This window comes from Diaphorina citri, unplaced genomic scaffold, assembly GCF_000475195.1.
Source record: "Diaphorina citri unplaced genomic scaffold, Diaci psyllid genome assembly version 1.1 scaffold642, whole genome shotgun sequence".
Lineage (NCBI taxonomy): Eukaryota > Metazoa > Arthropoda > Insecta > Hemiptera > Psyllidae > Diaphorina > Diaphorina citri.
Genome location: NW_007378075.1, coordinates 136,738 through 159,897, shown reverse-complemented (window position 1 = coordinate 159,897; position 23,160 = coordinate 136,738). Strand labels below are relative to the sequence as shown.

The window sequence follows — 23,160 nt, the reverse complement described above, 5'->3', positions numbered from 1 at the left end:
ACAAAATTATAGAAGTCATGAATATTTTTCTTGGAAAACTTGGAGCTTGAAAGAACCATGATGCAAGTCCTACATAACAATGCATTCCTTATTCGAATTCTGTCGCTTCACTTCTTTCGCGTTGTCTACTTTGGAACTTTCTCTCGATGTCTTCTTCTTATTTCTCGCCGGTGCTTCAGGCTGCCCAGCATCACTTATGATAAACTTACGAGGAGGAATGTACCGCTCCGATTTGGACTCTGAATTAACTTTTTCATCTTGACCATTTGTTTTATCACTAGAGTAACCATTCTTACTTGGGTTTCTATTAACGAATGTGTTTTTATCTTTCGTTTCGCCGTTTTTATCGCTTTTCGTGTCCGAATTTTTCGTTTTTAATCCCAAATACTGACTGATCAGTTTCTTCTTGTCCCAAGTTTTCCCGTCGCTTGTCGCCTCCCTATGAGACAGATTTTCTCGCGATGTTTTCGTGTCATTGGATAAATACTGAGTGACCAACTGTTGCTTGTCGACTATTTTATTATCTTTTCCCCCGCTGTCTGGGTGACTATCGGGTTTTAGGTCGCCGAAAAACACGGACCTCGCACGTGCTGTGGGGGCTGGCTTTGGTTTACTCGACAGATCTTGTGTACTCGCGGAGAAATATTTGGTCTGTAGTAGATTGATATCGAATATTGGGTTGACCTGGGCCGGGCCTGTTTGTCGCTGCTTCCTATCGAACATTGGACTAGCCGGCGTGCTGTCGGTACATTTCAGTATGGATTTCTTCAGCACTGGTGGCGAGGATATGGGCGAGACTGGTTTACTTTGGGACGCTTTCTTCACCAAAGGTGGTGAAGACAGAGGGGAGGTGGGTTTACTTTGGGACATGGCACGACTTCTCATTTGTCCTGATGTGGCGAGGGAATTATTATTGGCGTCCGGTTTGTTAGTTATCACAGATTTACCAGAGGCAGGTAGCTTTTCGGAGATCACATCTTCGACTTCTCTTAACTTTGATTTGACGATTTTCACTCCTGCTTCATCAGTAGCATTTGATTTCTCACTCTCATTCCTATCTTTGCTTTGGTCTGTCTTATCCTTGTGTCTCGAGTGCGATTTACTCCTAGACCTACGTCGTGATGGTATATCTTCAACTCCCTGTGGTACACTCTTCCTCCTAGACTTAATACTCGGACACTTGTGTATAGTCGTACATCTCGCTTGAAAGGATTTCGTATCATCTAGCAAAGACTCCTCACTATCATTCAGAGTAATATCAGGGGTTTCGGATCGGTTTAGTAATCGCTTAAATCTCCTATCACGCTTCGGTGTATCACTTGTATGACTCATGAGGGAATTATCCGGTGTTTGCGATCGACTTTTCGAGCGCTTCGCCTTTTGCAGCTCTGGTTCCCCGGGCGGGTCACCTCCTGCACTCACAGCCTCATTGTCTTTATCACACACAGGATCATTGTGAAGGTCAGGTGTTTTAGATCGTGATTTGCGGCGTACTTTCACTTGCTCGTTAGGTGTTTGGTCTCCATTGACCTCCGGGGTTCTGGATCGTGACTTGGAGCGTCGTTTGGGTTTGATAGATACCAGGATCTTGCCGTTAACTACAGGCAGGTTTGGTGTGACTGGACGGGAGGTGTCTGAGTAGTCGGAACTCAATAGATTAGCGTTCACATTGGAGTCAGGTGAGAGGGACTCGCCAACGTTACGTGGTGTTCCCAAGCGGTCACCCATCCAAGTACTATCCACGCTCAACGTTGCTTAACTTCAGTGATCGAACTGGTGTATTCAACGTGATATGAACGTTGGCGAAAGGGGCCAAGTACTATCCACGCTCAACGTTGCTTAACTTCAGTGATCGGACGAGAACTGGTGTATTCAACGTGATATGAACGTTGGCGAAAGGAGATGGAAAGAATACCGTATATAAATATTCAATGTTACATAGAGTAGGGGAGCACACAGAACCAGTTTCAATCTCAAGGTCATTGATGGAAAGAATACCGTATATAAATATTCAATGTTGCATATAGAAGGGGAGCACACAGAACCAGTTTCAATCTCAAGGTCATTGGAGTTACGAGGCGAGGAGAGGTTGTATACAGTGTGTGAGAAAAATTTGAGACCATCTATCATTTCATATCTCCGTGAAAAAAGTGATGGAGATCTGCTTTTTTCGGAAATAAAATTCTTCTTTCTAGCCTTTTCCTACTTATCGGCGTCATCCGCATTTTACTGAAGATTCAGGGCAGCAAGGTTTTACTTTCGGAAATAAAATTCTTCTTTCTAGCCTTTTCCTACTTATCGGCGTCATCCGCATTTTACTGAAGATTCAGGGCAGCAAGGTTTTAATAATTTTGCTGGTTTCTTGGAAAGGTTTAATTTTAGCATACAAACTTGGCGTTTTAGTTACAGAAAAATTCTTCTTTCTCAAATAATTTCAAAAGTTTTACTTACCTTTCTTACGAAGTTTCCGTTCGACTGCCGAGAACTTGTCTTCAAACTGCTGTTTACTCCACTTGGGTACCCGTTCCGAGTGAGGTTTCGTACTCTTGCCATATTTGTTCTCTTCAATCTTCTTCTCTATCTCCTTCACGTTCCAGTCAGTCTTTTCAATTTTGCCTGTGGACAAGCGGGAGGAAGAGAGAATAAGAGCAGTTCTTTTTATCTGATCAGCCTCACTCACTCACTCCGATGGTATATGAGGGATATGTGAATCCCGTGCCAACCAGACCCCTTGCTTCCAAAGAACTCTTTATTGAGTCAACTCCTCCTAGTCGTTCTGTCCCTCGAACAGCCTAGTGAGGACAATTGATTTATTGATTACCTAGTTTAAATCGAGTAGCGACTAATGGCGATATTACCAGAGTAGAAAGAAAATTTAGAGAGGTGACAGATAGTTAAGACGTAGAGTCTCTTAGTAATGCTCTGATATCCACAAAAATTGTGAAGAAGCTCTCAGCTTTATTACAAATAGTTTTAGATTTATAAAACTCACCTATAGCTCGATACAAGTCTTTGGGTTTCCTTCCCGGCGAGACACCTCCCCGGAATTTCTCCTCCAAATTTCGAACCCGTCCAGAAATGTCCTCATCCAAACCTCCTGTTTTGATTCCTGAATGCGCGCGCACCTCCCTTTCCTGGGGATAAGATAGAAGACAAATACATAGTTAGAAAAATGATAGTTGAGGAACTTTAGAAGAAGTAATAGTTATGGATCTTTAGAAAACAAAACTATTATTGGAAAAAGTAATTTGCTAAAGGAACTTGGCAAAGCGCACTTACATGATAGAAGAAGAGCCCAAACGTTGGACTTCTAACCAGAAGATGGAGTAAATTGGGAGGGGAAAAAAAACAATGGTAGATTAAAGTGGTTGGTATCAAATGCTGGGAATTGACAATTAGGTCATTTTCCTCATCGCGTCCCAATATTTTGCGATGATGTTGACTTGATCCGTGAGTTCTGGGTTAGACTTTGTCTAAAAAAAAGTTCCAACAGTAACAAACACAAATGTCACTCGAAGTAATTAAGTTTGGATCAATGCTTTGGATACAAACTACACTACTACAGGTAGTTAGGCGGGAAAATATTAAAGTTGAAATCAGGCGCGGTCTGTCGGTACATGAATATCCCGTAGTCTTCGTCCACATTGGTCGACCCAAGTGACTCGCCCGGTTCGGGGCGACTGTAGGCAGCCAACATTTGCATGCTTTTGACAAACTGACGGGTGTCAGCGCGGTCTGTCGGTACATGAATATCCCGTAGTCTTCGTCCACATTGGTCGACCCAAGTGACTCGCCCGGTTCGGGGCGACTGTAGGCGGCCAACATTTGCATGCTTTTGACAAACTGACGGGTGTCGCGTTCCCGTTGCGACCGCTGCTTGGACAGACGCTCCTCGCGATTCCGCTCAATCTGTTCAATACTGTCCTTGCGAGCCGCCTTGATACATGGTATGTTCGGTTCAAATGATATTTTAATTTGACAAAGGTATGTTTATATGTTTAGGTTAAATGAAGGAAAAGTCAAATCCAAGTGGACAAAAATACCTACTTAGAATTGAAAAAGGTATTTTTACATCTCACTCAGCCCTGAGAGCGACCAGAGGAGGTATCAAAAGCGACTAATTCATGTATGCCACAATAGTGACAAACAAGGGTATAATTGAAAAAGGTATTTTTACATCTCACTCAGCCCTGAGAGCGACCAGAGGAGGTATCAAAAGCGACTAATTCATGTATGCCACAATATTGACAAACAAGGGTATAACTCGGAACTAAGCTGGTCTACTCCCTGTTTAAGGTCCCCAGCTAGGTTAATAATACCGATAAATCAACCAATCGGCGGAAAGCTTCAAAAGTTTCGAACCCGTCCAGAAATGTCCTCATCCAAACCTCCTGTTTTGATTCCTGAATGCGCGCGCACCTCCCTTTCCTGGGGATAAGATAGAAAACAAATACATAGTTAGAAAAATGATAGTTGAGGAACTTTAGAAGAAGTAATAGTTATGGATCTTTAGAAAACAAAACTATTATTGGAAAAAGTAATTTGCTAAAGGAACTTGGCAAAGCGCACTTACATGATAGAAGAAGAGCCCAAACGTTGGACTTCTAACCAGAAGATGGAGTAAATTGGGAGGGGAAAAAAAACAATGGTAGATTAAAGTGGTTGGTATCAAATGCTGGGAATTGACAATTAGGTCATTTTCCTCATCGCGTCCCAATATTTTGCGATGATGTTGACTTGATCCGTGAGTTCTGGGTTAGACTTTGTCTAAAAAAAAAAGTTCCTAACAAACACAAATATCACTCGAAGTAATTAAGTTTAGATCAATGCTTTGGATACAAACTACACTACTACAGGTAGTTAGGCGGGAAAATATTTCTGTTATTGATTGAGTTAGTGTGTGTGTGTGATCATTTTCCTCATCGCGTCCCAATATTTTGCGATGATGTTGACTTGATCCGTGAGTTCTGGGTTAGACTTTGTCTAAAAAAAAGTTCCAACAGTAACAAACACAAATGTCACTCGAAGTAATTAAGTTTGGATCAATGCTTTGGATACAAACTACACTACTACAGGTAGTTAGGCGGGAAAATATTAAAGGCATTATTGATATTTCTGGAGTTCTGTTAACACAGGGGGGGATAGAAACACGTAACGATCAAGATGTAAACAGGCAATTTACCACACATATGAACAAGAAATTAACGATGAACCTATCTTCTTCTCTATCTCCTTCACGTTCCAGTCAGTCTTTTCAATTTTGCCTGTGGACAAGCGGGAGGAAGAGAGAATAAGAGCAGTTCTCTTTATCTGATCAGCCTCACTCATATCCGAGTCTGTGGGCAGGACTCTGTCAGGCACCTGCAGGCAGACTTCTTGTTTCCTCATTTCGCGCGCCTTGATTTCTTCTTCTCCTTCCGTGGCTGTACTTTCTTCGTCTTCTGAAATCAAACATTATAAGGGACATTAAACCTTTGAAGATTACCTACATCTCTAATCATTCAAGAGGTGTACACTTACCTATGGATATGTACATTAAATAAAGTCTTCTTCTTATTCTTCGCCTTTTTCCCGTGTACAGACGGAGTCGGCGTTTGGTTTTGGCTACAAATTTTACGAGTGGATGCCCTTCACACTCAACCTTTGCTATTTCTTTAGGAAGGGCAATTCAGGCTGGTATACTCCCTTCATTCAAGAGGTGTACACTTACCTATGGATATGTACATTAAATAAAGTCTTCTTCTTATTCTTCGCCTTTTTCCCGTGTACAGACGGGGTCGGCGTTTCCCGTCAGCCTCTCAATCAGCCCTAACTAGGGTGATTGATTTGGGCTGACATTTGGTTTTGGCTACAAATTTTACGAGTGGATGCCCTTTACACTCAACCTTGGCTATTTCTTTAGCAAGGGCAATTCAGGCTGGTATACTCCCTGTTTTAAGTCCCCCAGTCAGACTAAGCTGGTCTACTCCCTATTTAAGGTCCCCAGCTAGGTTGATAATACCGATAAATCAACCAATCGGCGGAAAGCTTCAAAAGTTTAAAAGTTTCCTCCAAGCACACACACCATCGTGATAGTGAGTGTCCGGTCTAAGAAGATAACAAAGAAGGTCGACCTTTAATTTTGACGCCCATTTCTGGCTTCTTAGGAGACGCTGATGTCTTGAAGTCTACACCAGATTCCCACTAATTTGAGCTTACCTCTCTTCACTGGAGTCTCCACTATTCTCAGCACACGAAGCTCCGAAGTTTCTATCTGTCCACTCATCCTCATCCATCACAGAAGGCACCTCATCTCCGTCTACTTCTATCTCTATCCTCTCCGGTGTTCCGTCTCTCTCACTCTGCTCTTCCTTCACTAGGGCAGCCTGTGGAGGAAAAGAGAGAGAGAGGGGTATGAGGTATTTGATTAAATCAAATATTTTTACTGTGATAAAATACAGACAAGTGATTCGGAAAGAGTTGCCCAGGATTCGAACCCAGGACGTCGGGGATGAGGGTTAGTGCTCTTAACCACAAAGTCACAGAGATGGGCTCCCAACTATTTCCTACAACGCAATTGCTGGTATCCAAGTAGCGGGTTCGATCCAAGCTCTGTGATAAAATACAGACAAGTGATTCGGAAAGAGTTGCCCAGGATTCGAACCCAGGACGTCGGGGATGAGGGTTAGTGCTCTTAACCTCAAAGTCACAGAGATCGGCTTCCAACTATTTCCTACAACGCAATTGCTGGTATCCAAGTAGCGGGTTCGATCCAAGCCTAAATATGGATTTTTCTAGTCACTTAAAGTACGAGTAGATTAAGATCATCAAGGGGGGAAAATGTCAATATAAAATTACCTCAAGTTAACTATTATTTCCCAAAACGGTATTTTAGTTTGTTTGAACTGTTTAACTATTTTTAACCCCAAGTTACCTCAACTTGGTAAACCTTAACCCCTACACTCACCATCTCCGGTGTCTTAGGTACAGGAGGCGGTAGAGTATAGTCTGGTTTAGTCTCAGGGGTTCTCAAAGTACTAGGTGGTGGGGTACTCGGATGAGGAGGGGTGGGGCGCAGGTCTTCGTTTTTCCGTCGTGCCCGCATTTTCATGGTGCCAGGGAGACCAAAGTGTTGCGTGCAGAAGAAGCGATGCCCAAACTTACCCTCACGGTCGAAAGCATAGTTACCTGGGGGAAACAACATTCAGAGTCAATTATAATTCACTCTTCTCAGGACTTTGGTTTTCGGTCCAAGGCAATCAAACTTTGCAGAGAGGTTCTTTATAAAATATAGATTACCGCTGTACGATGTATGGCATTGAACTTACCCAGGCGTAGATTGATGGAGCAGTACTCGCATCGGAAACAGCCACGATGGAAATATCTGCCCTCTGCATTCATCCGCTCCATAAGGTACACCCGCTTGTTACAGAAATGACACAGCTCACTGCCACTCTGACTGGCAGTCCCCAACAAGGGTATAACTCGGAAAATTAATTATGAGTGGCCTGAGTTTGATTCAAAGAAACCAGAAAATAGAATCTATTTCTTCGCCTGGAAAATTAGAAATGCCTAAAAATTTCTCCGTATATTTCCTAAAGACTTATGTTTATCTACATTATTTCACCCCTATCTACTCGTAATTAATATCTTTTGTTTGCAATAATAATAATAATAAAAATAATGAAGGAACTCACCACAGTGCCCGGCAAAGCACCGCTGCGCCGTTTCCTAGTCTTGCGACTCAGCGAGCTGTTACTTGTGTTATCCAGCGGTGACAAGGCACACCGCTTATCCCCCGAACCTTAAACATAGAAACAAACGTAAATCTTTATTATTTAACCGGATTTCTAATTATGTTTGCTTTATACTTTATATCATTTCCTTTGCACTTGACAGAGGGAGCTTTAACTGCCAAGGTCTTAACGTTCTGAAATCGAAGAGAAAAGCAAGACAGGATAGGAGAAAGCCAGCCGTTCCGAGAACGCAGATTATCCGTTCAGGATAAAATGCGCCTCGGGCGAGAATCGAACCCGCGGCCTAGCGGTTACAGGGCAGACGCACTACCAATCAAGCTAACTAGGCTGGCTCAATCCAATGTATTGAAGCATGAAATAAATATAACTTCGAACCTTGCAGTCCAGAGCTATGCCGCTTCCGTGTAGGCGGGGCAGGGGATACCAGACGGTTAGGCGTGGGGGATGTGAGGCGAGAGAGAATCGAGCGCTCGTTGGAAGTGAGACGATGCATGGATTTGACTTTCTCCAGGAGGTGATCCCGGCGTTCCGGCTCTTCGGCGAGGATTTCCTCTTCCGGCTGAAAAAATGACCGGTCACAATAGATAGATACATACTACTCAAACAGACATGTTACATTAAAATCAAATTGAAAATATTAAAAAAAAAAATTAAAGAAATAGAAATGAAGCTCATCGACAATGAAGCTCAAATGTACGGGCTTCGAGCCCTGCAATGAAAGAAAAAAAATGTCAACCTAGGAACGTTCTGTTCGGTTCGTTGGACACATTTGATAAAAAAAAAAAAAAACACTAACATCTATCCCTCAGAGCTTTATTAATTTACTAAGCAATAAGGGGGAGAAAAGGGTGAGGGAGGTCGAAGCACAAAGGTAGAAGAATTGTGTGAATCAATATTCGAGTGAGAAAAATACATCAAGAAATGAAGTACACAATTGGGCTGCTTGGAGGGGATTGACAAGAAACACCGACCCTATTTACGTACGAAAAGGCGAGGAAAAAGGAGAAATAGATAGAAATAATCAATAATTTATTGATGAGCTGCCCAGAGTCTGGATTGCCATACTACTCCTAAGCAGTAAGGGGGAGAAAAGGGCGAGGGAGGTCGAAGCAAAGGTAGAAGAATTGTGTGAATCAATATTCGAGTGAGAAAAATACACCAAGAAATGAAGTACATAATTGGGCTGCTTGAAGGGGATTGACAAGAAACAGCAACCCTATTTACGTACGAAAAGGCGAGGAAAAAGAGGAAAAAGGAGAAATAGAGAGAAACAATCAATAATTTATTGATGAGCTGCCCAGAGTCTGGGTTGCAGGGTGTCTACCAAAATGGAAAAATAAAATCCCCTGACTTTTCCAGTCTCCATGAAATTTCCTGACTTTTCCCGGTTTTCCAGTCCGGTAGACACCCTGGGGTTGCCATACTACTCAAACAGATATGTTACATTAAAATCAAATTGAAAATATTAAAAAAATTTAAAGAAATAGAAATGAAGCTCATCGACTTACGACTTTGACGGGCGGCTTATTGTCGGCGGCATCTCCTTGTGTTTTGGTGACCAGCTGAGCCGCCATTGCCGACACTTTGTTCCGCCCCTGTTCCAATACACTGCCCTCCTTTATCTTCCGCTCCAGCTGTTTCAGACTTTGATCTATTTGGGCGTACTTGGAAGCGGCGGCCTCATCGAAACCTGGAAACGAACAAGCGATTGAAGAGAGTTTAAAGTCTTTAAAGTCCTGACGCGACGGTTTTGCGTGTAATTTGTCTGTTTTACTACGCTAAAAACAGCTTGGGTGAGAGGTTATGAACAGGTACAAGCTAAGCTAGGCTTGGAAGAGGGTAAAAAATCCACAACAAATTTCTAACTGACGCGACGGTTTTGCGTGTAATTTGTCTGTTTTACTACGCTAAAAACAGCTTGGGTGAGAGGTTATGAACAGGTACAAGCTAAGCTAAGCTTGGAAGAGGGTAAAAAATCCACAACAAATTTCTAACCCAAGCCTAGACTTGCGTACGTTAGTTACCACTTCAATGTCAATCTGTACAAATACTATGCTTGCCTAGCCTACTCCTGTTAATGACCACCACTTAAAAAGCTGATTGTACGCACTTCAAAATTGACTTGGTAATTTTCACAAACTGACGAAGATAGATACGAGTAAATTAAGGGTACACAAAGCTCTTTTTTTAGGACTAAACACTGTAACAAAATATTGGGATGCTAGGGAAAAAAATACTTAATGGTCAATTTTCGGATTTGTAAACAACAACACTGTACAGTGTACACCAGAGGTTTTTCCAGCAAAGTTCCATTTTTTTTTCGGTTTTGTGCTTGGATTTTGAAGTTCTTGAGGATAATTAATTGAGTATTGTATTTATATTTCAAAATATTAGCAACAGTGGCGACATATTTTTATTGGATTCATCAAGAAAGAATACGAATTGACTTCCAAAAAGCATTCGATACCTTAAGAGGCACTTAATATTACTCTAATACCCACGGAAATTGTAATGAATCAAACGGTAAATCTTTACACATTAATTTATACTTGGTTTACTCACCAGTCTAGGATGTTGTATATGAGGTATTTCTCGTCGGAAAGTCTCGTAGATTTGAGACAGATAGGATTCCATTAGGACCTGATCTGGTAGGTCTGTCTCCTCCATTTCCTGCCCTGTCATTACCTGAGGAAAAAGAAGAAATTCAAAGCAATGAGAAATAGGTTGAGATTTTTATCATAAATTATTCATAGGATCTTACAAATGTCCCTCAAAATGAAGATACTCTTTCTCAAGACTATCAAAAGCTTACTGATTGATTGTCCATCACTCGAGTAAATGCTAAATGGACATTGTTATTGACTCGTTCTTTCATCACTGGTTCTCATCAATCATTTTACTCATTCAAGAAATTCAAAGCAATGAGAAATAGGTTGAGATTTTTATCATAAATTGTTCATAGGATCTTACAAATGTCCCTCAAAATGAAGATACTCTTTCTCAAGACTATCAAAAGCTTACTGATTGTCCATCACTCGAGTAAATGCTAAATGGACACTGTTATTGACTCGTTTTTTCATCACTAATTCTCATCAATCATTTTACTCATTCATTCATAAACTCCATTTTACTCATAGATTCATAAACTCCATTTTACTCATCCACTCATAAACTCACCGGCGGTATTCCCAGCTCTTTCTCGAGAATATCGAAGGCTCGCTGATTGTTCTCTCTGACTTCTTCGGATTTGAGCGAGTAGAAATCGATAAGGTCAGGCCTGTAGCGATGTATGATGGCACACAGCGCTAGGCCGTCCTTAAAAGACGAGGTGAGATCCGTAATGTGAACCGTGTCGTAGAGGGTGACCTGTTGCTTGAGCCAGAACAGGAGAATGTCCGGATGAACTTGAGGGTCTGTGGAGGAGAAATGGTTTGTTCATGGTCGAGAGGGTGACCTGTTGCTTGAGCCAGAACAGGAGAATGTCCGGATGCACTTGAGGGTCTGTGGAGGAGAAATGGTTTGTTCATGGTCAGGCCACAAAATGAGTTTAAACTCGGTTTAAGTTTAACTCTCAGATTAAACAAATTGATGGTAATGCCGTTATTTAGCAATGACGACATTGGCATTATTAGCAATGTAATGTAAAAAGATTAATGATATATGGGAATGTACCTTTTTAAAAGCAGAACAAATGACCACAAAACAAACTACCTATGATTTTTATTTACGAGAGCTCTAAACTCTAACTAACAACTAACTGATTCATTATCAACTTACCAACACATTTCAAGTGGTACATCAGGGCATTCAGTTTTTTTCATTGATAAAACATTACAACTAGTTATGTTCTTCATTCAAGCTTTCTCAACATTTTCCCGGACAATTTCTCACATATCATCCATGTATTGACTTTCGCTTTAATCAAACATAGAAAGCAGCCCTTTCCGGAGTTTTCCCCTCCCGATTCGGAACACCAGTGTTGGGATTCAAAAACAACGCCAAGTTCATAAACTTGTGCGACTTCCGACACTTAATGACTTTTTCAACCTCCACTTTGTCACTAGTGTCCGACATTTCACTGTCATCAGATCCCTCAATATCTTTGTAGGTTTCCGGAAAACTTCCGGGATTGTCCGAATGCAGCAGCACGTTTCCCACAGACCCCCTTCCCCCTCCTGCTGATAGTGACTCGAATTTCTTGATCAGACTTTTCAACGAGCATAATTCCTGGGATGAGTTGCCTGCTTGACTAGTTGGGCTGAATTCCTGTGACATTTTCCCTGCTTGGATGCTTAGCGAGCATAATTCCTGTGATATGTTCCCTTCACTACTTAGTGAGTAGAATTCCTGTGATGTACTCGATACTTGGAACGATGAACAGTTTCGAAAGCGCCGATGGAAGCTCAGGTCGCTACTTACTGCAGTGGTCGATAAGTCGGAGAGGGCATTCGAGGATTTGTCTTGCGTGGATTGACTGGTGAAGTATTGGGATGGGGTTGCATAGGATTGAACTCTCTGGGGACTCAGTGCTTTACGTTTGCTTTTGGTCACATACGACCTGTATTGGGAACGCGGGAATTGTTTACAATAGGATTTGTTTACATGCAATTTCTTGTATTGGGGTTTCACCACAGAGAGTTGTTTACATCTGGACTTCATCACTTGAGAGTCATCTAGACTCGGCCCTGATTGGTCAAAGTCTTCCAAATCCTGATCAGCACTTTTGTCCAAGTGACTCGTCGATCTGTTACACTCTGTATCTAAGTCAAGATTATCATTCCTCCACCTGTTACAGCCTGTATTCGTATCTACACAGGCTGGATTGTTGTTATCATCACAGGTATTGGAAAGCATACTGGAGCTACCCCGCCTATTCTCAGTGCTATCTTGGGAATTACTACGGTCTCTGCTATTCCGTACATAAATCCGATCGGGCGATTCATTGTCACTACTCCGTACAGCTTTCATCGGACTTCCACTATTTCGTACCGATTTGTTCGTATATCTTTTACCTTTCCGTACAAATTTGTTCGTACTTCCACTTTTCCGTACAGTTTCTCGTTCCTTCCCCGTTTTCCGTACGGATTTATTCCCACTTTTCCTATTTTTCCGCGCAAATTCCCGCTCTTTTCCTTTGTTCCGTACGTGCGCGGTATTTCCACAAGCCCTCTCCCGATTCATTCCCCTCCCAGTGGTCGGCTCGTGCTGAAAGTTGAGCGCCAAACTTTTCACCTCGACGCGACAAGATCGGCGGCTCAGGATGTTTCGAATCCGGGAGGCTCTGGTCGTCTCCAAACCGGACGAACGGTTTTTGAACTGATGAAGAATCCGTTCGAAGGAGCTTTTCTTCGTCGTGTTCATTGCTCGGACAAGACGCGACGAATGAGGGGAGGGGGAAGATTCGTTGAAGAGAGGGGAAGATTCGTCGCCGAGAGGGGGAGAATCGTAGTCGAGAAGATAAATAGGGGAAGAGCTTGGCCCGTAGGGAGGGGAGGGCTTCGATTCGTGATAAGGGCAGAGAGGAGGCCTCTGGTAAAGCGAGAGAGGGGAGGGCGAATCATTTCCGGGAGGAGAGGGCGAATGGTCATCGAAAGCGAGAGGAGTAGAAGCATCGTGAGACACCGAAGGTTCCTCGAGATGAGGCGAGAGAGGGGAAGAATCGAAGCAAGGGGAGAGGGAAGGTCCAAATCTTTTCGAGGACAAATCTTTTTGAGGGGAGGGAGGGGCGGCCCGATTTAAGTGGGAAGAAAAAGAAACTGGAACGTTGAGGGAAGGGGAGAACGAGGAAGGATCACACTGATTTGAGGGAAATTTACACTGATTTGAGGGAAATTTACACTGATTTGAGGGAAATTTACACTGATTTGAGGGAAATTTACACTGATTTGAGGGAAATTTACACTGATTTGAGGGAAATTTACACTGATTTGAGGGAAATTTACACTGATTTGAGGGAAATTTACACTGATTTGAGGGAAATTTACACTGATTTGAGGGAAATTTACACTGATTTGAGGGAAATTTACACTGATTTGAGGGAAATTTACACTGATTTGAGGGAAATTTACACTGATTTGAGGGAAATTTACACTGATTTGAGGGAAATTTACACTGATTTGAGGGAAATTTACACTGATTTGAGGGAAATTTACACTGATTTGAGGGAGATTTATACTGATTTGAGGGAGATTTGCTCTGATTGGAGGGATATTTGCACTGAGGGAAGGGAAATTTACACCGATTGAAGGGAGATTTACACCGATTGAAGGGACATTTACACTGATTGGAGGGAGATTTGCACTGACTGGAAGGATATTTATATCTATTTGAGGGAAATTTATACTGATTGGAGGGAAATTTACACTGATGACGATGAAGGGGGATAGGGGAAGGGACAAAGTTAGGGGAAAGCGAAGGACGGTTTGAGTGAGGAGGGGGGGAAGAACACACATGGAGGGAGTCCAGGGAGCAGGAGAGGGAGAGGGGAGGGGAGGTGATGGCGCGAATGGAGGATTCTGATTGGCGGAGACCGCGTCGTGGTGAATGGAGGAGGTCTGAAATAGAAAGGAGAGGAGGAGGAAAGGAAGAAGGAGAATTTAGGAACAAGGGTTTATTTACCCCCGGGTTTTTGGTCTTTTATTATGTTAAGGCGGTCTCTTCTTGATCCCTCGTGTGTCGCGTATATTTTTATTAAGGACTATTGCACTGTTGTGGTCTCTTAACTTCATGTTCGCCAAGATTGTTTTGATGTTTTGCGCAGACAAGAGTTAATAGCTATAACTGGCGAAGCTGTCTCATTGCCACTTGCATCAGATACCCACAAATGTACATAGCTGCCTGCTTAGTAAGTCAAAGCTACCACAAAAAAAAAAAAACAACTCGCAAATTTTAGCCTAAGCAATGTGCAGTACATACCTCGTCGACGCCGTTTCTTCGGCTGGTCTGCCCCGGGTGCCAGCAACGTAGAGGGAGGCGAACTAACCGCGGATACCGCGAACGACTTGCGAATACCGCGAACACATTGCGAATAACGCGAACACATTGCGAATAACGCGAACACATTGCGAATACCGCGAACAAACCGCTAACACATTGCGAATACCGCGAACAAACCGCGGATACCTAGAACCAACTGTGAATAACTTAAAAGAAGACAATGCAACTTATATCTCCAAAACCAATGGTCAAAATGTAGGAGAACCCTCTCCTCAACCCCCTTCATTTCCCCTGACCCCCTACACTTATTTTGGTAGTAGGGGGTCAAGGAGAGGTTTCTTTAGACCTAAATTTTTGTCAGAGCTCATTCTCTCTTCTGATTTCAGACTGGAAGGTTCTCTGTTCCCTCTCTCCTCTCTGTGATATTTCCAAATATGTACTGATGAAAATTTGTATTACTTCAGACAAAGGACCTTTGCTGCATTCGGGGTCACCAAAGATCTAAATCTCTGAGAGAAATTTTGAATAGAGAGTCGAGACTCTTAATCACTCCACCACAAAGGCAGATCAATACGAACCTTTTAAATCCCTCCAGAGTGTTTCGCTTGCCGTCAGCTCCCACTAGAACATTGAACTCATACTGGGACACAGGATGGTCGGGCGGACTGACTACGGCTCTCCAGCCAATCTTCTCTTCGTCCTGATTACTAGGAGGAGGTAGTAGGGACTCGAACCCGACACCTTCGTGAATTTCTACGCCTGAAAATGAACCGAGAAAGAAGAAATCAAAAGGTTGTCAAAGATTTGTCTATCAATATCAGTTCATTAAGTAACTTCCGAATTTTGACTTGGTGACGATGAGCGCTACCGCGCTTCTCAGGCCAGCTTAGGGCTATCTAGTAGACCTGACAGGTACGGCTGAATGGGTAAGTAACAGCTAAGAAAGACTCCCCTCCCCAGGTAGACCTGACAGGCGGAAATGATCAGGTCTATCTGATAGTGAGTGACTGGTTACTTAGTCAAATCGAATTTCAAGTCTTTCCTTTGTTGCGCCCTACTGGGGGGGAGGGGAGTCTTTCTTAGCTGTTACTTTAGGCCTCAGAGGATGATGAGCTACAGTGAACTTCTGAGACCATACCGCGCTTCTCAGGCCAGCTTAGGGCTATCTAGTAGACCTGACAGGTACGGCTGAATGGGTAAGTAACAGCTAAGAAAGACTCCCCAACCCAGGTAGACCTGACAGGCGGAAATGATCAGGTCTATCTGATAGTAAGTGACTGGCCTTAGTCAAAGTGAATCGAATTTCAAGTCTTTCCTTTGTTGCGCCCTACTGAGGGGGAAGGGAGTCTTTCTAAGCTGTAAGGCCTCAGAGGATGACGAGCTACAGTGAGCTTCTGAGACCAAGTAGGCAGTAGGCACACTCACCTAATATTAAAGCTACTTTCATAAGAATACACTGGAGCTGTCGTATGCTAATGTGATCGATGGACCCGGCACAGAATTTGCCGAAAAATTTCTTTGCCCCGAGGGATTTCAAATCGTGAATCACAAATGGCCACAAATGAAGGACGTTGTTCCGAGAGAAGCGGTCGCGTTTCTCCAAAACCACGACTTTGGCACCGAGAAGTTGAGCTTCGATGGCGGCCCTCAAACCGCATGGACCTGCCCCTATGATCAGCACCTGAGGGGGGAAAGAGATTTATTAACAAGCTAGATTTACATCAGATTCAAAAGGAGCCCTTTTGTCAAGGAGGTCCCCGTAAAATATCCTGGTTTACCATCTAAATCAATAGTTTTTAACCTACGATCTCAAGACAAATGCAATGACCACTTTGTAATGGGAGCTGACTAGATATATATACATAGTCAAGTGGTTCGCAAAGAGTTAGGTTTGACATTAGTGGTCCACCACTTTAAAAAGATGAAGAACTAAAACATGAACCTATCTGATTATGTATATCTGAATTCAAAGTTTAAAATGCTGAATAATTTGGTCCCCGTAAAATATCCTGGTTTACCATCTAAATCAATAGTTTTTAACCTACGATCTCAAGACAAATGCAATGACCACTTTGTAATGGCTGCTGACTAGATATATATACACAGTCAAGTGGTTCGCAAAGAGTTACGTTTGACGTGAGTGGTCCACCACTTGAAAAAGATGAAGAACTAAAACATGAACCTATCTGATTATATCTGAATCCAAAGTTTAAAATGCTGAATAATTTCAAAAGTGTGGTCCCAATGTCTTTTACAGTGGTTGGTCACTTTACATCTTTACAAGAAAGTTGGACACCAACCTTGCCTTGTGGTTACCGTTCAAGGGTTCTGGCCTATGATTCAATTACCAAGAATGTCATAACTTTAGTGGTTATCACGATATTAAAGAAGTTAAAATCGCAATCGACCATTTAGTAGGACATGTCGATCTAAAGGATTTACCAAGAATGTCATAACTTTAGTGGTTATCACGACATTAAAGAAGTTAAAATCGCAATCGACCATTTAGTAGGACATTTACCAAGAATGTCATAACTTTAGTGGTTATCACGACATTAAAGAAGTTAAAATCGCAATCGACCATTTAGTAGGACATGTCGATCTACACCTTGCCTTGTGGTTACCGTTCAAGGGTTCTGGTCTATGATTTAATTACCAAGAATGTCATAACTTTAGTGGTTATCACGACATTAATGAAGTTAAAATCGCAATCGACCATTTAGTAGGACGTCGATCTAAAGGTTTTACCATTTAGTAGGACATTTCGTCTCTTTAATTGTTCAATAAAAGTTGAAATGTGGTTTGGACTTACTCGATTGTTAGAACATGCTTTGCCTCTATTGTAACACTTATGACTAGCTCGTTTGTCGAATTTGTTCCACAATGCTTGGGCTTTCCATGATTTGAGCTTGGACTGAAAGAATAGAGCAACAAATACCAATGTGTACATTAGTTTTTCGGGCGTGCTAAATTCTAAGGTTTTGTCATACACGAGTATGTAGCTTCTGTGGACTATCCAGATAAGAGACGGGGTCAAATTCGAAGGCTTCCTGGCTTGCAAAATTCTCAGGCTTTTTCTCGATATTTTTTTCCAATCTTTGAATCATGATCCTAAGTTTGGGCTATGCGTAAATCTGTCTCTGTCCCCACCTTTGGGGATTCTTAATAGTCCTATCTTTAACTTTGGGTAGGTACTGATGGCTGATCTTACCACTGAGAGTTAACACAGTGTCAAGGGTTTTTTGTGACGTCACCCGTTTGACTTACACAGGCCAGTATTTCTTGAACTCTGAATTAACTGAAAACTCTGTGTGGTAAGATCGGACGTAATTATCGTAAAATTCGTTTCTATCTCACCTTCAACTTGGGATAGAAATGCGGGAAGTTGGTGGGTTTAATGGAGAGCAGTTCGCACAGATGGCGGTAGTGTCCCAGGATAGTTTTCATGGCAGCCGCACTGCAGAACTGGTCAAACACATCGTTAGCCAGGGCGATTTCCGGGGGCACCGGGGACTTGGCCCCCCGGGCATGAGGGTGATTCATGCTGATCTATCGACCCTGGAGCTCCTGAGGACAGAAAATCAAGAGTACTTTTTAGAGGTAAGAAAATCACATGAGCATTTTTAGGAGTAAGAATATTTGGAGCATTTTTAAAGATAAGAGAATCACATGGGCATTTTTATAGGTAAGAATATTTGGAGCATTTTTGAAGCCATTTTATAGAGGTAAAAAAAAAATCTGCGCGGCTGGCCGTCTTGGCTATTTTATTACCTCCCAAAATAAATAAAAAGCTAGAAAATGAAAGTCAATTAATTCAGCGACTTTGTCGTCGTGGTGGATAAACCAGTTAGTTGTCCACTTAATATAATGAAAAAAAAAGCCAAAAGCGCGCATTATAATAATGAAAAAAAGAGCCAAATCTCGCATTATCTTTTATGGACCAGTCACACCGGGATTTAAAACTGGGCCTCCTGCATACTAGGCTTATTTATGACTACTATCTACAGCAGTTGATTGGAAGTTGAGTAAAAAATAATAAGGCAAATTCAAGAGAAGAACAAGAGATATATTTTGCCAGATTTTTTGGTTTACATTTTTTTTTTTTTTTTCTTTTTTTCTATGAGTAAACGCAGTTCTTGTCCCAAATGAAAGAGTAAACAAGAAGTCCTCTAATACAAGTTTAAGTGGGATTAAATTGCACTCGTCCAAATGACGGGGGAATTTAGACCCGAGTATGTTCATCATATTTTTCTATCCTTAGTAGGTACATGTCGTAAGTTTGTGGTTAAAAAAATATACGAGCTAGTTTCAAACGAGATGTATTTTAAATTAAATTACACTATTAACCCTTCTGTACACGGTAAGGCTGAATATTGAAATTGAATTTTTTTTTTTAACTGAAACATTATGTACATATGTGGGATTGTATAATTTAATTTCCAATTATTAGATATTAACATCCTTTCAAAAACATTCAACAATAATCAGCAAAATTATTAGGTACCTATCTAAGATTATAGATACATGAATATCCTTAGTAGGTACATGTCGTAAGTTTGTGGTTAAAAAAATATACGAGCTAGTTTCAAACGAGATGTATTTTAAATTAAATTACACGATTAACCCTTCTGTACACGGTAAGGCTGAATATTGAAATTGAACTTTTTTTTAACTGAAACATTAGGTACATATGTGGGATTGTATAATTTAATTTCCAATTATTACATACTAACATCCTTTCAAAAACATTCAACAATAATCAGCAAAATGATTAGGTACCTATCTAAAACTATAGATACATGAATAAAAATAAATATTTCCCTAGTTGTTTTCGAGGCCATAATGTTTGTAATCCTTATTGGATTTAGTTCCGGTAGAAGTTATAGTAATCTGATAATCGGGCAATTATTGTCATGTCCAAGCAAGGTGACATGAATAAAAATAAATATTTCCCTAGTTGTTTTCGAGGCCATAATGTTTGTAATCCTTATTGGATTTAGTTCCGGTACAAGTTATAGTAATCTGATAATCGGGCAATTATTGTCATGTCCAAGCAAAGTTTGCCTATGCTAGCGAGGGCTAAGTGAACAACTTTCTCGTTATTGCCCAATTACTTGTATTGTATTTCGCTTCAAACTTGATATGATTAAGTAGAACTTTAACTCAAATCATCTCTTACTTGATCTCTGTTTACAAGATTTTTATACTCACTTATTACAAGTACCAAAGTACATAATGGACATAGGATATGATGCTTGTTTGATGAAACCCACATTGAGCAAAATGAATAGGAGTGGTCCATATTTGTAACGCGAACTAACCGCGGATACCGCGAACGACTTGCGAATACCGCGAACACATTGCGAATAACGCGAACACATTGCGAATACCGCGAACACATTGCGAATACCGCGAACTAACCGCGGATACCTAGAACCAACTGTGAATAACTTAAAAGAAGACAATGCAACTAATATCTCCAAAACCAATGGTCAAAATGTAGGAGAACCCTCTCCTCAACACCCTACATTTCCCCTGACCCCCTACACTTATTTTGGTAGTAGGGGGTCAAGGGGAGGTTTCTTTAGACCTATATTTTTGTCAGAGCTCATTCTCTTTTCTGATTTCAGACTGGAAGGTCCTCTGTTCCCTCTCTCTTCTCTGTAATATCTCCAAATATTTCAACATAATCTATAAGATAACAAGAGTCCCCATTGGAGTATTTACCATTACCAAGGAGTCTTTCCTATGTAACTTTTCACGAGAAATCGATCGTGAATACCGGGAACAAAATTGCTAATACCGCAAACAAGTCGCGAATACCGCAAACAAGTCGCGAATACCGCGAACTAACCGCGGATACCGCGAACACATTGCGAATACCGCTTACGACTTGCGAATACCGCGAACAAGTCGCGAATACCGCAAACAAGTCGCGAATGGGAGATTTGCTCTGATTGGAGGGATATTTGCACTGAGGGAAGGGAAATTTACACCGATTGAAGGGAGATTTACACCGATTGAAGGGAGCTTTACACTGATTGGAGGGAGATTTGCACTGACTGGAAGGATATTTATATCCATTTGAGGGAAATTTATACTGATTGGAGGGAAATTTACACTGATGACGATGAAGGGGGATAGGGGAAGGGACAAAGTTAGGGGAAAGCGAAGGACGGTTTGAGTGAGGAGGGGGGGAAGAACACACATGGAGGGAGTCCAGGGAGCAGGAGAGGGAGAGGGGAGGGGAGGTGATGGCGCGAATGGAGGATTCTGATTGGCGGAGACCGCGTCGTGGTGAATGGAGGAGGTCTGAAATAGAAAGGAGAGGAGGAGGAAAGGAAGAAGGAGAATTTAGGAATAAGGGTTTATTTACCCCCGGGTTTTTGGTCTTTTATTATGTTAAGGCGGTCTCTTCTTGATCCCTTGTGTGCCGCGTATATTTTTATTTAGGACTATTGCACTGTTGTGGTCTCTTAACTTCATGTTCACCAAGATTGTTTTGATGTTTTGCGCAGACAAGAGTTAATAGCTATAACTGGCGAAACTGTCTCATTGCCACTTGCATCAGATACCCACAAATGTACATAGCTGCCTGCTTAGTAAGTCAAAACTACACCAAATGTCTAAATGGTATTTTGGGTAAAAAAAATAATAAAAAAAAAAAACAAATCGCAAATTTTAGCCTAAGCAATGTGCAGTACATACCTCGTCGGCGCCGTTTCTTCGGCTGGTCTGCCCCGGGTGCCAGCAAGGTAGAGGGAGCTTTGAGATACAACTCCAGGGTACTCGGATCGTCTGTATCGTACAGCCCCTTCACTTGTACCGGTAATACCGTGCGTTGATTCAGATTGGGATAGCGGGTAGTCGGATCTAGACTGTAAGAGGCGTGGTCCCGGTGAAGATTTTCCGGCGTTGTCTGGCCCAGGATACGGTAGATCGATTCCCGTTCGGCTAGAACCTGCGGGAAAGTGGGTATGTGTGAGGTACTTTAGAAGGTGAATGTAAGGTAATTGGTGACAATGTAAGGTAATTTGTGACGGTCTAAGCCGTCTAAGGTAATTTAGAAAGTAAAATTATTTTCGGGCGTTCTTAGTATAGGACTCTCAAATGTCAGCAGCCCAACTTCAAATAGCCCAAGCTGAGACACCCTTAGTCACATGTCATATTTAACATACGATAAAGAAATAAATTTTAACCACCAATCCCCACATCCGATCCACCGTGATAACTACTCCGAATAGTCACAAAAAATCTAATCAGGTCGCTGACAGGGTTTAAATAGCCGATGACGCTACTCATACCAAACACTACACCAGCGAGGTTAATACGAAACGGATCTCTCAATATACAGGGTGTTTCAAAAGTCGTACGACAAACTTAAGGAGAAACCTGTATGTTACGTTATAAATACCTCGATAGGATTAAGAATGCCAGCGGCCCAGCTTCGTATTGCCCAGCACGCATCCATGGAACTGAGGAACCCTCGGGCACAGCCAGACCCAGTAGGCCAGAACGGCTGAAATAAGCAAGACAAAAGGATATTTTAGAAATCACTGGTTGGGTGGAAGAGCTTACGTAAGTGTGTAAAAAAAATACAAGTAAGATACAAGCTAGGTACAATAAATTCCAGCTTCGTATTGCCCAGCACGCATCCATGGAACTGAGGAACCCTCGGGCACAGCCAGACCCAGTAGGCCAGAACGGCTGAAATAAGTAAGACAAAAGGATATTTTAGAAATCAGTGGTTGGGTGGAAGAGCTTACGTAAGTGTGTAAAAAAAATACAAGTAAGATACAAGCTAGGTACAATAAATAAAGGGCTGCTTGAGTGATGATGAAATAACGTAATATCGACAACAAATATTGCATGATTGTCAGATTAATTAATTAAAACTTGACTAACAGCCAGCCTAGTTAGCTTGGAGAGTAGCGCATCTGCCCTGTAAGAGCTAGGCTGCGGGTTCGATTCCCACCCGGGGCGGATTTTATCCTGAACGGATAAGGTTCGTTCTCGGAATGGCTGGCTTTCTTCTATTCTGTCTTTCTTATCTCTTCGAACGTGTTTATTTTATAACTATTTATTTATTTTTATTCTTTTTTTAACCTCCGGCAATAAAATTCGAGCTCTTCTTTTTACCTCCGGGTTCGATTCCCACCCGGGGCGGATTTTATCCTGAACGGATAAGGTTCGTTCTCGGAATGGCTGGCTTTCTTCTATCCTGTCTTTCTTATCTCTTCGAACGTGTTTATTTTATAACTATTTTTTTATTTTTATTCTTTTTTTAACCTTTGGCAATAAAATTCGAGCTCTTTTTTTTACCTCAAGCAAGCTATCTCCCACAAGCGTCATGAGAAGCTTATGTCCGTTTCGTTCGAGAAATCGGCACGCGTTTTCCGCGGCGTACATGGACGTGAAATCAAACATGGCCACATCACTCTGTCCGTAATGATTGACGGCAAACTCCAAGTGAGGCAAATTGTAGTGT

The 23,160-nt window shown here is 41.8% G+C and overlaps 2 protein-coding genes and 1 pseudogene across 2 annotated transcripts; all 3 read right to left on the bottom strand.

Moving 5' to 3' along the window:
* Positions 1 to 69: 69 nt before the first annotated feature.
* Positions 70 to 23,151, bottom strand: LOC103510788 (F-actin-monooxygenase Mical). Its single transcript, XM_026824743.1, has 10 exons — positions 22,995 to 23,151; positions 22,087 to 22,191; positions 21,381 to 21,633; positions 10,914 to 11,149; positions 10,299 to 10,421; positions 8,112 to 8,295; positions 7,677 to 7,783; positions 2,993 to 3,134; positions 2,452 to 2,616; positions 70 to 1,634 (listed from the first exon to the last, which is right to left on the bottom strand). Exons 1-10 carry the CDS (start codon positions 23,097 to 23,099, stop codon positions 70 to 72), a joined length of 2,985 nt encoding a protein of 994 aa, XP_026680544.1. The 5' UTR covers positions 23,100 to 23,151.
* LOC113468089 lies at positions 1,692 to 1,804 on the bottom strand (annotated as a pseudogene).
* Positions 15,148 to 18,273, bottom strand: LOC113468088 (F-actin-monooxygenase MICAL2-like). The gene is made up of 4 exons (XM_026824748.1): positions 18,030 to 18,273; positions 17,485 to 17,586; positions 16,098 to 16,353; positions 15,148 to 15,431 (listed from the first exon to the last, which is right to left on the bottom strand). Exons 1-4 carry the CDS (start codon positions 18,213 to 18,215, stop codon positions 15,163 to 15,165), a joined length of 813 nt encoding a protein of 270 aa, XP_026680549.1. The 5' UTR covers positions 18,216 to 18,273; the 3' UTR covers positions 15,148 to 15,162.
* Positions 23,152 to 23,160: the final 9 nt, after the last annotated feature.

Excerpts from the sequence above, each read along its gene's own strand:
- LOC103510788 (XM_026824743.1), bottom strand. The coding sequence starts at position 23,099 with ATGTTTGATTTCACGTCCATGTACGCCGCGGAAAACGCGTGCCGATTT. Across the intron at positions 11,150-21,380 it reads GAAGAAACGGCGCCGACGAG|ACCCTCAAGTTCATCCGGAC; the intron begins GTATGTACTGCA and ends TCTCCTCCACAG. Across the intron at positions 7,784-8,111 it reads GCATAGCTCTGGACTGCAAG|GTTCGGGGGATAAGCGGTGT; the intron begins GTTCGAAGTTAT and ends TCTATGTTTAAG.
- LOC113468088 (XM_026824748.1), bottom strand. The coding sequence starts at position 18,215 with ATGAATCACCCTCATGCCCGGGGGGCCAAGTCCCCGGTGCCCCCGGAA. Across the intron at positions 16,354-17,484 it reads AAGCATGTTCTAACAATCGA|GTGCTGATCATAGGGGCAGG; the intron begins GTAAGTCCAAAC and ends TTCCCCCCTCAG. Across the intron at positions 15,432-16,097 it reads GAAAGTAGCTTTAATATTAG|GCGTAGAAATTCACGAAGGT; the intron begins GTGAGTGTGCCT and ends GTTCATTTTCAG.